We start from the raw sequence: 16,625 nt of genomic DNA, 5'->3' as shown, positions 1-16,625 counted from the left end.
AAAATGGTATGCCATGTGTTTTTTTTTTTGCTGTTCTGGCACCATAGGGGCTTCCTAAATGCGATATGCCCCCCGAGCAAAATTTGCTCTCAAAAAGCCAAATATGACTCCTTCTCTTCTGAGCATTGTAGTTCGCCCATAGTGCACTTCAGGTCAACTTATGGGGTACCTCCATACTCAGAAGAGAAGGGGTTACAAATATTGGGGGGTATTTCCTGCTATTAACCCTTGGAAAAATTTGAAATTTGGGGGGGAAACACACATTTTAGTGAAAAAAAATAAAAAATGTTTTACATATGCAAAAGTCGTGAAACACCTGTGGGGTATTAACGCTCACTTTATTCCTTGTTATGTTCCTCAAGGGGTCTAGTTTCCAAAATGGTATGCCATGTGAGGGTTTTTTGCTGTTCTGGCACCATAGGGGCTTCCTAAATGTAACATGCCCCCCAAAAACCATTTCAGAAAAACGTACTCTCCAAAATCCCCTTGTCGCTCTTTCCCTTCTGAGCCCTCTACTGCGCCCGCCGAACAATTTACATAGACATATGAGGTATGTGCTTACTCAAGAGAAATTGGGCTACAAATATAAGTATACATTTTCTCCTTTTACCCCTTGTAAAAATTCAAAAATTGGGTCTACAAGAACATGCAAGTGTAAAAAATGAAGATTGTGAATTTTCTCCTTCACTTTGCTTCTATTCCTGTGAAACACCTAAAGGGTTAAAATGATGACTGAATGTCATTTTGAATACTTTGGGGGGTGCAGTTTTTATAATGGGGTCTTTTCTTTGTGGGGTATTTCTAATATGAAGACCCTTCAAATCCACTTCAAACCTGAACTGGTCCCTGAAAAATAGTGAGTTTGAAAATTTTGTGAAAAATTGGAAAATTGCTGCTGAACTTTGAAGCCCTCTGGTGTCTTCCAAAAGTAAAAACTCGTCAATTTTATGATGCAGACATAAAGTAGACATATTGTATATGTGAATAAAAATTTTTTTTATTTGTAATATACATTTTCCTTACAAGCAGAGAGCTTCAAAGTTAGAAAAATGCAACATTTTCAAATTTTTCATCAAATTTTAGGATTTTTCACAAGGAAAGGATGCAAGTTACCACAAAAATTTACCACCATGTTAAAGTAGAATATGTCACGAAAAAACAATCTCGGAATCAGAATGATAACTAAAAGCATCCCAGAGTTATTAATGTTTAAAGTGACAGTGGTCAGATGTGCAAAAAACGCTCTGGTCCTTAAGGCCAAAATGGGCTTGGTCCTGAAGGGGTTAATACATAACTGCAGTATGTAACATATTACATAAAAGTGTAGTGCTCTTAATTAAAGACCCTATAAGATAACGATACTAATTCTTATTACATTATCTATCTTTCTGTATCTGTGTATACTTATACAGCTTAGTCCTATATATGTGACCTTGTATACACAGCATAGTGCGGTATGCTGTGATTAGTGATGACGATTTTGTCCTGGCTTTATTCCCATTTTTGCGTCCATGCGTTCCGTAGAACGACAGACACGTTGCCAAGCAGCAGTGCCGGTTTTACAGTATCGCATATCCTGTTTCCTTTTCTGAATTCTGCAGATGAATCATCTCCATGTGCTATAGCAGAGTTATACTGAGTGAAATTGGACTCCAAGACACAGTTCCTCCTTTCTTCTCCGTCTGACTGCTCAGAACTCACACGCTGCCGGGAAAGTATAATCCAGACATCAGGATGGCTGCTAACAGGAGGAGGAGAGCATGGAGAAAGAGAAACACCAGTCATTCAGGGGTAAGAAGATGGCTGCTCAGGAGTTAAACTATCTAGTATGTCAGCCAGCTGAAATTCTGACTTAAGGGCCCACTGGGGGATTCACCAATTCCCCAGTGGGCCAGTCCGAGTCTGGATCGTGAATATTAAGAAGCAATGGGAAATATGATGCAATGAGCTTGTAATTTCCTATACAGTTCTACAACACTGACAAGTTAGAACGTATTAGGCTGCATTGATACCTTGTTTTTTACATACGGGTGCCGGATCCGGCTGGGGGAGAGGAAAACCGGGCGCTCCCGTACCCCAGCCGGATCAGCCCGTGACTCCATTTACTTTAATGAGCCGACCAGAGTCAAACGGTGACTCTGGTCGGCTCAGTTTTGCCCCGTATCCAGTTTTGGACCGGACCTAAAACCATAGTATACTACGGTTTTCGGTCCGGTCAGGAAACCGCATACGGGTCAAAACTGAGCCGACCAGAGTCACCGTTTGACTCTGGTCGGCTCATTAAAGTAAATAGAGTCACGGGCTGATCCGGATGGGGTACGGGAGCGCCCGGTTTTCCCCTCCCCCTGCCTTATCCGGCACCCGTATGTAAAAAACAAGGTGTGAATGCAGCCTTAGCCTGGAGTCTACATTGAAGTTAATAACCATCAAATTACTAGGGCACAACCAAAATAAGACATGGTGGCCTCCTGTCACACTAGAGATGAATCCTATAACTTCTTCTTAAACTTATGCTGCCATGTTTATCGTTAGGCCTCTAAGCGACTGAAATAGAGAAATTTATACAATTTTATACATTGTATGATTGTTTTTTTATTTTCCTTGTCTTTCTTTGACATGTCGAGTGACGCATGTCGCATGAATATGGTGACCGGTTGCGGTCTGTCTAGAGCAGTGCTCTTTAACCTGCGGACCTCCAAATGTTGCAAAACTACAACTCCCAGCATGCCCGGGCATGCTGGGAGTTGTAGTTTTGCAACATCTGGAGGTCCACAGGTTGAAGATCACTGGTCTAGAGGAAATTTGGTCCACTGTGACAGCGCTGTGGTAGGCAATGGTTTGTCACTGTGGTCTCGTGAAGTATCGCCATTATGGATGGCATGTCATTCCACTCTAGGAATGGCTGGGGAATTAGTAGGCTGGCTGTAGAAAATGGTGAAGAATCCAGAGTTGCGGGAGGCCAAGCCCCCTATCAGACTGCAATATGTGTTGTAAAATATTACTTTAACCATCAAGTTAAGAGTGCCTCAACTGAGCACAGCATCTAAGGAAACTCCCACTTCACACAACTAATCCATGCTGTGGGAAGAGGCTCAAGTATGGTTTTTCTCGGGACTTCAGTTAAAAAAGTCTCTTTAAAGGAGTAGTCCAGTGCTGAAAAACATATCCCCTATCCTAAGGATAGGGGATAAGTTTCAGATCACGGGGGTCCGACCGCTGGGGCCCCCCGCAATCTCCTGCACGGGGCCCCGGCAGACCACTGCACGAAGCGACGGCTGACACGCCCCCTCAATGCAACTCTATAGCAGAGCCGGAGCGCTGCCTTCGGCAATCTCCAGCTCTGCCATAGCAATGTATTGAGGGGGCATGTCAGCCGCCGCTTCATGCGGTGGTAGACACCCGCTATCTGGTCAGCGAGCCGGGGCCCTGTACAGGAGATCACGGGGGGGGGGGGCAGCGGTTGGACCCCCCGCGATCTGAAACTTATCCCCTAAGTTTTTCAGCACTGGACTACTCCTTTAAACTTAAGATAGAAAAATGATAAAAATAAAATTTAGCATGATAAAAATTCCAATATAATTACTTAATAATTACAATTAATCACAATGTATCACATAAATTGTAGCTAAAATGTACTCAAACTCTGAGATTTCAGAAGCATAGCAAGGCACATAAAAATCAGGTTTCTTTAACATTAAAGGGGTACTCAAGTGGAAAACATAATTTTTTTAACATCAACTCCGGCCAGAATGTTTAACAGATTTGTAAATACTTCTATTTTAAAATCTCAACCCCTTACAGTACTTATCAGCTGTTGTATGCTCCACATGAAGTTATTTTCTTTTTGAATTTTTTTTCTATCTGACCACAGTGCTCTCTTCTGACACCTCTGTCCAGAGCACGAGAGGTTTGCTAGGGGAATTTGCTCCTGCTCTGGACAGTTCCTGACATGGACAGAGGTGTCAGCAGAGAGCACTGTGGTCATACAGAAAAGAAATTAAAAAAGAAAAGAACTTTCTCTGTAGTATACAGCAGCTGATAAGTACTGGAAGTACTAGTATTTTTAAATAGAAGTAATTTACAAATCTGTTTAACTTTCTGGTTTGAGTACCCCTTTAAGACTGGAGTGTAAAACACTGGTCTTGATAAATTCCCCTCAAAGTCTGTATACATGTAGGCCTTATTCCAGGGCACAATGATCTGCATTCAAACATTTGCAGTACCCACTTGGATGTCACTAATGAAACCGATGTCCCTGATGATTCAGCAACTACCACTGCCTTTACTGTCACTGTTGGAAATCACATGGTGCTCTCTTTCCCCAGCCCTAATCTCATGGATCAGGCTTCTCCATAGCCGCAGTTCTCTCTCAGTACACGCTTGTCACACAGCCCAGGAATACTATGATATCACTGGTCACTTTATGTCCCCTGCTAACTACTGCCTATAGCCACTTTAAAGGGGTACTTCAGTGGAAAACTTTTTTTAAATCAACTGGTGCCAGAAAGTTAAACAGATTTGTATATGACTTCTATTAAAAAATCTTTATCCTTCCAGTACTTTTTAGCAGCTGTATGCTACAGAGGAAATTATTTTCTTTTTGAATTTCTTTTTTGTCTTGTCCACAGTGCTCTCTGCTGACACCTGATGTCCATATCAGGAACTTTCTAGAGCAGGAGAAAATCCTCATAGCAAACCTATGCTACTCTGGACAGTTCCTGACTATTCACGATATTTCGCGAATATATGGACGAATATTCATCATATATTCGCTAAATTTGCATATTCGTAATATTCTCGTTTTTCTCGCATATGCGTAAATTCGCATATGTGAAAATGTATTAACTTTATAGCAAGTATACCAGTGTTACTTGATAGAAGCAGCAGAAGGGAGGGATCAATATTCGCGAATATTCGCCCGGCGGTCTCACACAGTAGTATTAGAGCCTTCTTTAGACGATACAAGCTGGAAGCAGAGAGGGGTGATCACTGTGAGGTGTACTGTGAAGGAAAAAAAAGCGAATATTCGTAATTTCGAATTTATAGTGCTATATTCGTGAATATTCGCAAATATGCGATATTCGCGAATAAAAGCAACACTATTCTTGACACGGGCAGAGGTGTCAGCAGAGAGCACTGTGGACAAGACAAAAAAGAAATTCAAAAAGAAAAGAATTTCCTCTGTAGCATACAGCTGCTAATAAGTACTGGAAGGATAAATATTTTTTAATAGAAGTAATTTACAAAGCAAAGGTGTGATATTCGGCACTGCTACGCCTGGCTAAGCCGGACTATTGAACGGACACTTGACTAGGAAAGTCCATAGAGATTTGGTGGTGCTCTGATATGATAGCAAGATACAAATCTTCAATGCAATGAATGAGTAGAAATAATCGGCACTCACCAGTCTTCTCCAAAATTAGCTTCTTTATTGAAAAATACTCACAACATGAAATGCATTCGGGCAGAGGGATCGGTGCAGGGGGGGTAAGTAGTAGGCAACTGCCTACTACTTCCCCCCCCCCCCCCCTGCACCGATCCCTCTCCCCAAATGCATTTCATGTTGTGAGTATTTTTCAATAAAAAAGCTAATTTTGGAGAAGACTGGTGAGTGCCGATTATTTCTACTCCTTCATTGCATTGATAATTTACAAATTTGTTTAACTTTCATTTAAAAAAAAAAAAAGTTTTCCACCGGAGTACCCCTTTAACATATAAACTTGTTTGTCTTCCTGTGGTCTCCTCCAATTGCCTCCACACTGGACCTAAGCTGGTAGATGGCTTACAACCATGAACTTATCTCCATGAGTTAAGTAGGTTGACTGTAAAGTATAGGTACTCCCTACCCCTTACCCCTGAATTTAATTGTCAACTGAAAGGAGCCTGCTGGTTCACTATCAAATCCGATTTCCAGAGGACTTCCAGTTTTATCCACATTAGGAAAAAAGGATGAATGGAAAATTGCTTTTAATACCCTACCGGTGCATTATGTGTAAATAGTTATGCCTTTTAGTTTAAAGTGTGCATACCTGTCATATCACAGAAAATAATGCTTATATATGTTGCTCACTAAGTCATGCAGCTTATTTACAAGTATTTTTAATTTGTCTAGCTTCTGTAACTGGCCCACAAATCCCTCTGTTCTACTACTCACTCATTCTGACATCCACTGCACAGGAAGGGGTGTGTCTGAGGCAAGCACTGAGCCCGCCCTCACTCCCCATGCATTTACTTACTCCCTGAGTCTTCTGTGCTGTGTCTCTTCAACCATTCCCCGCAGGCTGCTCTATAACTTCATCCTCTCTGTTCTCATGCTGCAGTCTGATAGACAGGACAGGAGTGAGCACAGAGGAGTGCTTGTCCCGCCTTCACTTGGCCTTTGCTTTAGCTGAGATAAAGAGGATGCTGCAGCCAGACAGGATTATGTTCTGGATGGTGTGGGGACCCCTAGTGGTCTTTTTTCTTAATGCCATGATTTCTATAAAAAGGAGATAACATTATATGAAGAATATTAGAAAGGTTATGTTACGTATGTATTTCCAAGATGTACAACATATAACAAGTTTTTGATTCTGACAGTGCCCATTGAAGTAATTTGGTAAATGGTATCTTTAGAGCAATGTTTTTAAAACATTGTGCCTCCAGCTGTTGCAAAACTACAACTCCCAGCATGCTCAGAGAGCCCTTGGCAACAGAGAGCACTGTGGTCAGACAGAAAAGAAATTCAAAAAGAAAAGAACTTTCTGTTCAGCATACAGCAGCTGATAAGTACTGGAAGGGTTAAATTTTTTAAATAGAAGTAATTTACAAATCTATTTATCTGATAACTCTGTATCGTGTACCAGTTGATTTAAAAAAAATGTTTTCCAGCGGAGTACCCCTTTAAAGGAAATCGACTCTAAGCGAAAAAAGAAAGATGTGTTTTCAAGAAACGAGAAGTACATTTTGGAGGTCATATACTCTCTGATGAAGGTTTCTGGATAGACACATCTAAGGTCGAGCCATAACAGACTAGCTTTAGCCTAAGCTATCTTGGTTTCCCTAATTACTCTCATTGCTCTTTATAGAATTCTCAGAATGTGCTAAGCTGCTTACTTACAGCTTACACAATGGCGCTGTTTGGAAACCGGAGCCTTCAAGAGGACCTTTAGCCAACTCCAAAAAATGTATCATTGGAAACTATGTTCGGATGCCCAGATCTTACAGTTTCTTGTTCTTCTGTTCATGAGAAATGTGGGTTTATAGCTGGGACGGGCACTGGTTGACTAGAAAGGGGGCTTGAGCCTCTGCCCTTTTGATGTTACTCCTAAAAGTGCCCCGGGGAGTGCTGGGCAGTCTGGCATCATTATGTGGACATTTATGTAAATCATTATGGGAAGTGTTCAGCCCCTGCCCCCCAAAATGTCTTTGCACGTCCCTGGTTTATAGTTTGACTATAACTATTCCTGATATATAGTGCTTTGTAGTCCCTCTCACCATTGAGGTTATCTGTCATCCGGGGCGTGAACTTGACTCTAATACGTATTGAGTTAAATCAATATAAAGCCAGCTCTCCTCCCAAGATAAGGAACCTGTCTGGGAGATACCAAATGACCAGCATATGACCTAGATCTCCACAATCAGTACCATTCATGAGACTGTTCTAAAAGCTTCTGTTCCCGTCACTGTGAACTCTACTCTGAACTAAGAAGCCAACACAACAACAACAGCAAAAGCCATGTCTACACATGTGTATAGTTTGGTTGGTAAGCCAATTTAAAGGGGTACTCCGGTGGAAAACTTTTTTTTCTTTTAAATCAACCAGTGCCAGAAAGTTAAACAGATTTGTAAATTACTTCTATTAAAAAAATCTTAATCCTTCTAGTACTTATTAGCTGCTGAATACTACAGAGAAATTATTTTCTTTTTGGAACACAGAGCTCTCTGCTGACATCATGAGCACAGTGCTCTCTGCTGACATCTCTGTCCATTTTAGGAACAGTCCATAACAGCATATGTTTGCTATGGGGATTTTCTTCTACTCTGTACAGTTCTTAAAATGGACAGAGATGTCAGCAGAGAGCACTGTGCTCGTGATGTCAGCAGAGAGCTCTGTGTTCCAAAAAGAAAAGAATTTCCTCTGTAGTATTCAGCAGCTAATAAGTACTGGAAGGATTAAGATTTTTTAATAGAAGTAATTTACAAATCTGTTTAACTTTCTGGCACCAGTTGATTTAAAAAAAAAAAAAAAAAAAAAGTTTTCCACCGGAGTACCCCTTTAATCACTGCACTACCAAGGATAAGCGGTTGCTGTTGCCAATTGCAAATATCTCAAATGACAGGTTAGGTAAACTACTTTAACTTGCAGTACAAACAGGAACAGTTCACTTTAGTGCAATATTCGCTGAAGGCTGTGACAGAGAACCACAATTGCTGCTGGGCACTATGGGTCTTGTAGTCCTTGCAGATTAATTTGAGACTAAGACTTAGCTAAGACTGGTCTGAACTTGAATTTGACTTTGGAGCTAACAATCATTGACTCAGCACTTACCGTGTTAGGGCTTACCGCCAGGGTGGACTTGTATTGACCAGAACTGCCGTTGGCTCTCAGGCTCTTCTCCCCACAGCTGACGTGGGTCTGAACTTGACTGGACAGATTGGATTGATGAACGACCTGGTCGGCGGTACCCTGTGAAGGGAGATGTCATTCAGGAACAAAGAAGGTTGCAGCAACTGGTCTCTTAGGTCGGTCCTCATGTGGGGAGGTACAGTTCCCACAGAAGATTTCTGGGCTTGACCTCCACTCAACCGACTAGCTTTTCAGAAAAAATTATAATAATAATTTTAAGGGGTGTCGCTAAATTATACTGTTTATTAGATATACATTAAAATTCACCACATAGGAAAGATGTGTAACCCAAAGAAAATTGGTGTGTAGGAATACAACAGGATTGGCGTCCAGCAATATAGGGACAACACAAAGTTATTATATCAGTCAGTTCCCTAAAGTCATGTCGCCTATTTGATCCCTAATAGATTTGCGGGAGGATTTTTCCACAGTTGGGCTCAATATCATTTGAGTAGAATTTATATCACCACTCCTTAATTGTGCCTCAACAATCTATATGCCCCATATACGTTTCCTCAAAATAGCATTTCAAACCATATAAGCATTCCCAACGCGTTTCTGTCCGTGCATTATTTAAAACATGCAGGGACATCCTCAGGGGAACCTAATAATGCACTTATTTCAAAAGAGTGAAACAACAAGGTTGCTGGCTGGATAGCCCAATAGATACAGATACAATCCACACTGGCTGGTAAAGTTTATTAGCACAGGTTTACATGTGAAGATCAACTCGCGCCGTGTAGATAAATATAACCATTCTTCCTGCAGTGGCAAGGAAACGGGAAGATGTCCCGACGTGCTTGTTTGGTTTAGCTTTTCCCCATCTAGACAGACCTAGGGGAGCAGGGCAGGAGCCCTAAATGGCCAAAGCAATCATGTGGTTCTCTGTGCATACTCCTGCACAGTCAAGATAAACTCTTGATGGCTCAATAAGACATATAAGTAATGTAATAAATTACAAAAGATACTACTACATTTACCCCTGAGCAGTGGTCCTAGAGCAGACACTTTAAAGTGACATCCACCTGACAGGGCAGGTAGACGTGTGTTCTGCTTTGGGAAACCATACTTTGCTGTAGCGAAGATGTGCCTGTATATATCCATGAGACCACTGAGCCAATCATTGGCCCTGGTGGTCTTGTGCCATAACATAGTGGCAGTATATATTTGTCCCTGACCATATGACTAGGTGCTTCTTTGTTCCACTCTTTTTTCCCCCCTTTATTTATACAACAAAATTCATTGCCGTGTGTACTTTATGTGCCACTATCTTTCTACTTTTTGGTGGGGGTATATCATGTGACTTGTAGGTTGGTTTGTGTGCCAGGGCTGATTTTTAGTCTCAGTCTGGCCCTGATTAACCTATAATAGTTGTAGTATTTACAGTGCAATACCACTTCAGGGAGGAAGGTGGCATCTTAGAGCTAATGTTTTTCTTGAAAAGATAAAATATTCATACATTTCACATGCATTTGAATGGAAACATAATTAAACATGGACTGCAAAAAAGGGACAGTAGACCAATCCACTGTGGGTGCTGCATGGTAGATCCCGGGGGTCCCCAGCAGCGGGACCCCGGCGATCTGACATCTCATCCCCTATCCTTTGGATAGGGGATAAGATGTCTAAGCGCCAGAGTACCCCTTTAACAACTGTTCTTGTTCTGTATCATGAAACAAAGCTACTACATTAATGTTAATTATAGAAAAAAAGACAGTAATAGTAATACAGCTTCATGCACATTTTGGGGTGGGTAACGTACCGAGCGTTTATTTTTTTTGTGGCTTCACTATTGTTTATGGGACTGTTGGTGCTGCGCTGTCTTCCTTCCTGACATAAGCTCCTGCCTCAGCGCAGCAGCGCAAGACTCCGCTCACCAACGTCACAAAATGGGGGGCTCAAAATTAAACAAAAAAGCCTCCAGAGTACGGATATTCATGGTGCGGCATAGTATGTTTTTAATATTTTTTTATTTCTGAGGAGGGTGGATGGGTTGTTGCGGGATAGTTGGAGTGCAGCTATTTAGTGCCAGGCAGGCCAGTCAGGGTGTCACCCGATGCGGTACACCCCCCCTCCCCATCACTCTATAGCAACGCTACTGGTAATAGAAGGTAGATAAAGAACTTCGGCTATTAACATAAGGGAAAACTTTGTTGCTTTAAAAAATGCTTTTGTAAGCGGGTTTCCCGGGTTTTGCTTACGTGTAATTTGTTTATCAAGGTCGTGTGACTATTTGATAAATAGGTCGCATGTAAGCAAAAGTAAGTTAAAACAAAATTGTCATATAAAAGCTATACGTTTGAAAAGAATGATACATCTCCTTCTATGTCATTATAATTTTATGTGTTGTAAATGGGCACATTGGTAATTAACCTGTTCACGACGTGGGGCATATGCATACACCCTGCATCCCGAGTCCTTAAGGACGTAGGGCGTATGCATACGCCCCTGGGAATTCCGGGTTTCGCCGCTAGCCGGTTGGGGATCGGACCGGGATGCCTGCTGGAATCATTCAGCAGGCATCCCGGCACATCGCCGAGGGGGGTCCTTAGACCCCCCCTTGTCTGCGATCGCAGAAAATGGCATGTCAATTCAGACATTCGATTTTCTGCTAATCCGGGCTGATGGGGTCTCTGGTGACCCGATCACCGGAAAATAGGGATGATCGGAGTTGTCAGTGACACCCCCGATCATCCTGCAGGATAGGAGCGAGGTCGCAGTGCTGCGATCTACTCCTATCCCCTGCCATTAGTCAGAACTGAGTTCTGACTAATGGCAGCGCAGGACAGGGGGTTGCCATGGAAACCCCCCACTCTGCCCACCCCTGGATGTCGGGCAGAACGGGGGGGGGGAGAAGACGGAGACCAGTACCTTACCTGAAGATGGCGTGGGGACCGAAGATCATCGTGGAGACTGCGGAGATCTTGGCTCAGGTAGGAAAACGACGGTGGGGGGGAATGAAAGTGAAAGTAAAGCGATCTTTACTGTGGCAACCACTAGTAAGGCCAAGCATGCCGAGACAGCCGTTTGCTGTTTGTGCATGCTGGGAGTTGTAGTTTTGCGAGATTTAGGGGGCCACAGTTTAGAAACCACTGCACAATGATCTCCAAACTGTGACCCTCCAGATGTTGCAAAACTACAAATCCCAGCATGCCCAGACAGCAAACTGCTGTGTGGGCATGTTAGGAGTTCTAGTTTTGCAAGATCTAGAGGGCCAGAGACTACTAGAGACTACTGCACAGTGATCTCCAAATGGTAGCCCTCCAAATAATGCAAAACTACAAATCCCTGCATGCCCAAACAGCAAACAGCTGTCTGGGCATGCTGGGAGTTGTAGTTTTGCAACATCTGGAGGGTCACAGTTTGGAGACCACTGTTACAGTGGTGCCCAAACGGTAGCCCTCCAGATGTTGCCAAACTACAATTCTCACTGCCTAGACTGCCCAGGTGAACAATAAAAATGTGTTATAAATTCATGCTAAAGCATATTATTGCAAGTTGGTGATACTTTGCAGAGATTGTAGCAGAATCTACAGTAGTGCAGGTAATATTTTACTACAATAATACAATACTCTGCAGCAGGGGTGGACTGACAGTTCGTCAGGACTTGCTGCTTCACAAGATCAGGGAGCGTGCAAACTGGTTATATAATACAATACAGGAATATGGGTGCACTAATGTGGTAGATGTATACAATGACATTGGCTATCCCTTAACACTGATGTTAAAATTGAGACATTCGCCAGTGAAGGACATAACTGAGCCCGCACACCACGCCAAGGTTTCTCAAGATGGCGCGGGACCTACGCTATTCCTACCTGTTCTTGATAAGCAAAACAGGGGCCAGTGGGCAATTACGGCAGCAACTTCCTCCCAGATACCCTCCAGCGTGACTGAGCACACATACAATGGGAGAAGGGAGGCAAGCTGCAAGCCCCACCTGAGTTGGCTAATATAGGTGCATGGCCTCACAGGTGCTACCTTAATGCTGCCTTGAAGATATTCAAGGCGCATTAATTTTGGAGTTTACACACCTCCAAGTATAAAATTTATAACATCATTTTTAACATCAGTGTTGAGGGATTAGCCAATGTCATTGTATACATCTACCACAGTAGTGCACCTAAATTCCTGTATTGTATTATTTTAATTGTTACATATCCACACCGTTTATCTGGTGTAGGATTCTATTGTGGCACTTGTAGTCCGCTGCAGGCATCCTCCATTGTATGCATTTTTATGCTGGGGATCGCCCTTAGCAACGGACTACAAGGGCAGGATCTGCTCCCCCAGTATAAATGCACAACTGCATTTGGGGTTGAGCACCTCCAGCCATTTGAGACCACGTTTTTTGTTGTTTGTTTAAACTGGTTATATACCAACCTCCAGCATGCATGCTCCATGATCTTCTTGTGGTGGACAACCAGTGTATATGACGGGATCACGGGTGTTGCGGTGTGAATGGTGGGATCAGATGTTATTAACCTCGGGGGTCGGATGGCATTAACCCCTATGTGTTCGTGACGCCAGTGTGATTTTGGATTCCGGAACACCACACGCCTGGATTCTCCCACGGGCTAGTAGTGAATAAAGAGTCCAAAACCAGTTATGGGTAAATGGAGGCTTTACTGAGTGGAAGACAGATGTAATTATCTTCACAGCTAAGGCCAGAATTCCCAGAGAGGTGGCCAGGACCCAGAGGACCTCGCAGCTTGCTGGACCAATACTTGTAATAAACTTGACTTTGACTTGTAATTAGACTTGACTATGTGCAGGACTTGACTAACTTCAGTGACAGCAGACATAGACTTGTAGACTTACTGGATAGACTTTAGCTTTGTGGCCTCGAGATGCTGAACACTTGTCCTGAGATCTCTGGTAGCTGCTTCAGCAAAGACTTTGATTTGTTACTCTCAGAAGAGTCTGAGGAAAGAGCTGGTAGCTATGATAGCTAATTAAAGATGGCCACCCCTTTATATAGTGGGGGGCTGGACTAAAGCCCATTGGTCAAGCTGTGGGTCATAGGTTAAGCTGGTGCTCTCTGGGAGTACATGTTACAACCAATCATATAACTGCATAACATAACATGTGACAGGCTTACTCACAGGTCCTTGAGACCTCCACAGATCCTGTATACTATCTAGACATAAGGATCCTGTCTATGCTTTTAAAGGGACATGCACACATTTATTAAACCAACAGGGAGACAACAGGGGGAGACCCTGCAGGGGAGCCCCCAGTTCACTGAGGGACTCAACCTGACAGGGCCTACAGGTAGTATAGGACCATGTACCTCTGCTGGGACATTACATTCTAACATCAAGTGCAGGAGGATAGCAAGGGGGGGGGGAGAGGGGAGGAAGAACATATTCCAAGTGGGACATAGGATGGAGGAAGGGGGGACATCACCATATCTTACTTAACCACAGTAACTTCTTGCCTTCACAATCTGTGTTGGAATATTCTTAAGGACCTGAGTCACATGACCTGCAGGTTCTTAAGCCTCACTGCAAAGAGGAAGATGACAAAGAGAAGTCTTATCCTTCAGTCACCTTCAGAACTGTACTCGCTATTCTGCTTTTGCATCATATCTTATACTCTAATCACCTCCAGAGCTGTAGTCACTATTCTGCTGTTACATCACGAGTTTTCCTCCTGTCACCCCTAGAGCTGCATTTACTATTTTGCCGTCTTATACTGCAGTCACCTCCCAGACACCTGCATAGGCTGTATGGGGGTGATAGGAGTGTGATTGCTGTAATCATACTCCTATCACTTTCAGGCATGGGAGGCTGTCCACCACAGGCGCCACCCTCTTGGGGGGGGGGGGGGTCAGGGGGCCTGCCATCTCACAATTCACAGCTTTGTAATTTACAGGCTGTAAGTGTACGTCATACTGTACTATACAGGGGCACGAGACCTGCGTTCACTTACAGCCTGTACTCACTGATCTAACCATGTACAGGCTGCTTAAGAGTGACAGGAGTATGATTATAGGAACTACAGGACTATCACCCTCAGCAGACTGTACAGGAGGAAAAATCTATTATATTGTATAAGGGCAGGACATCTATTAAGGGTGGGCACATGGGGGCCCCATGATCCTCTATTGCCTGGGGGCCCCATGAGGTATCAGTCCGCCCCTGCTCTGCAGTAGGCTAAACCTATTCCTATAAAGTCAAGGGGGAAGATTTATCAAGACCTGTGTTGAGGAAGAGTGGTGCAGTTGCCCCTGGAAACCAATCAGATCACTTCTTTCATTTTTTACTGGCCTCTTTAAAAATGAAAGAAGCAATGGTATTGGTTGCTATGGACAACTGCACCACTCAGGTTTTGATAATTCTACCCCAAGGTTTTCAGATAAAAGATAAAGATAAAAGGGTTCTTTGGTTTACAAAGGCTTCAAGTACTCTGTTAGGTAACAGTTAAATTAGGAGGGTACCTCATTCAGGACTTCTTTTAAAAAGGCAGACAGCTACTTGGACACGACAATACTTAGTTTACTCAGTGGGGGGCACTGCAGCTAAATGAAACTCTTGCTGCTGTGCTACTAAACAGGGTAAGGCTAAGTTTCCACTTGTTTTTTTTTCTGGCAGTTTTTGGATATCTGCCACTGCAGTTTTTGAGCGAAAGCCAGAAGTGTATTCAAAAGGAACAGGACATATAAAGGAAGGACTTACACTTCTCCTTCCTTATGGATCCACTTCTGACTTTGGCTCAAAAACTGCAGTGGCAGATCTCCAAAAACTGCCAGAAAAAAAACAAGTGGAAACTTAGCCTTAAGATGATTTTCAATGCTCCTTACGATGAAATTATTTAGGCATAAACCCTTTTTTGACAGACACCTCTGACAAAAAGGATTGTAAAAACTGGTGCAACCTTTTTCAGCTAAATAATGCAAGTGTCATACAGTTTTACAAAAGAAACATCAGTGTCTGTACCTTTGTGCTACCTCCTGAAGTACCCATAATAGTGCCATATAATTTAAAGTGTCACTTAAAACTCTTGACATGACATAGAGACATCAAAAGCTTTGGTCATTCAGGGTCTGGGTGTTCAGACAACAACTGGTTTATCTCGCTGCTTGCTAGACTTACTGTATAGAGACAGAGAGACAAAGAGAAACACACTTAGCCGAGCACATCTTACTTTAAATTCTATACCAAAAGATCTGCATACACATCATTTGGTCTTTTTTGGTCAGAGCTGTGGTCTGTGACTAAAGTGCCCACAGTGAATTTCAACAGTCAGGATCCCATGGAAAGTTGGGTGCTAGTCCTCATGTAGAAGATAGATACTTTCTGACCAAGCTTTGGCTAGTGTAATTCATGGAGTCTCCCCTCAAGGTCTTCCCAAGAAGCAGTGGTGTAGCTATAGGGGGGGGCAGAGGTAGCAGTCTCACTAGGGCCCTGGTGCCCAAGGGGGCCCAAAAGCACATCTGCCCCATAAAAAAAACAGTATTATATTCGGCACATGTGGCCCTGTAGCAAATTTTGCATCGGGCCCAGAAGCTACAAGTTACGCCTCTGCCAAGAGGGTTAGGAGATGTTCTGATTATAATAATAGCTCTCTATCCTGTTGACAAGAGGGGAAATTGGTGTAGATTACACTAGCCAGAGCTTGGCCAGTTCAACATGAGGACTAGTACCTAACTTTACATGGGATCCTGAGTGATCAGACTATAGGCACTGTAGTCATAGACCATAGTTTTGCCCTAATGGAGATCAGCTAATAATCAGCCAAAGTACTGAGGAGAATAAAGAGCAAGTTAGTATTACCTATGGCTACTGGTTTACATAATACATAATAATGTATGAGGTCATGACTGGACAGTAACTTTAATTATCCTAAATTGTTACACTCCACCCTCATACATTAATGGTAAGCGGTGGATTTTATTGCTCTGTCATATATTTTTTTCAAAAACTGGAGTCACGGAAGGTGAAAGTTCTTATTGCAGTTAATTAGTAACCATAACTGTGATAACACTCAGAACTTTTGTTAATCTGTAGTATGA

At 42.8% G+C, this 16,625-nt stretch overlaps 1 protein-coding gene and 1 long non-coding RNA gene across 2 annotated transcripts in view; one reads left to right on the top strand and one right to left on the bottom strand.

Annotated features, from left to right (window-relative positions):
* Positions 1 to 1,615: 1,615 nt before the first annotated feature.
* Positions 1,616 to 8,772, bottom strand: LOC130273249 (uncharacterized). The gene is made up of 3 exons (XR_008843926.1): positions 8,531 to 8,772; positions 6,237 to 6,478; positions 1,616 to 1,741 (listed from the first exon to the last, which is right to left on the bottom strand). It is a non-coding gene; the product is annotated as an uncharacterized LOC130273249 (long non-coding RNA).
* LOC130273247 (ATP-binding cassette sub-family B member 5-like) overlaps positions 1,653 to 16,625 on the top strand; it is an 83,256-nt gene continuing 68,283 nt past the window's right edge. Inside the window, exon 1 of the mRNA XM_056519720.1 lies at positions 1,653 to 1,791. Within this exon, the coding sequence (XP_056375695.1) occupies positions 1,735 to 1,791 (57 nt within the window). The 5' untranslated portion in view covers positions 1,653 to 1,734. The remainder of the gene's footprint in view (positions 1,792 to 16,625) is intronic.

The sequence above is a fragment of the Hyla sarda genome, chromosome 5 (genome assembly GCF_029499605.1).
Source record: "Hyla sarda isolate aHylSar1 chromosome 5, aHylSar1.hap1, whole genome shotgun sequence".
Taxonomy (NCBI): Eukaryota; Metazoa; Chordata; class Amphibia; order Anura; family Hylidae; genus Hyla; species Hyla sarda.
The sequence above is the reverse complement of the archived record's forward strand: the minus strand, read 5'-3'. Positions and strand labels throughout refer to the sequence as shown.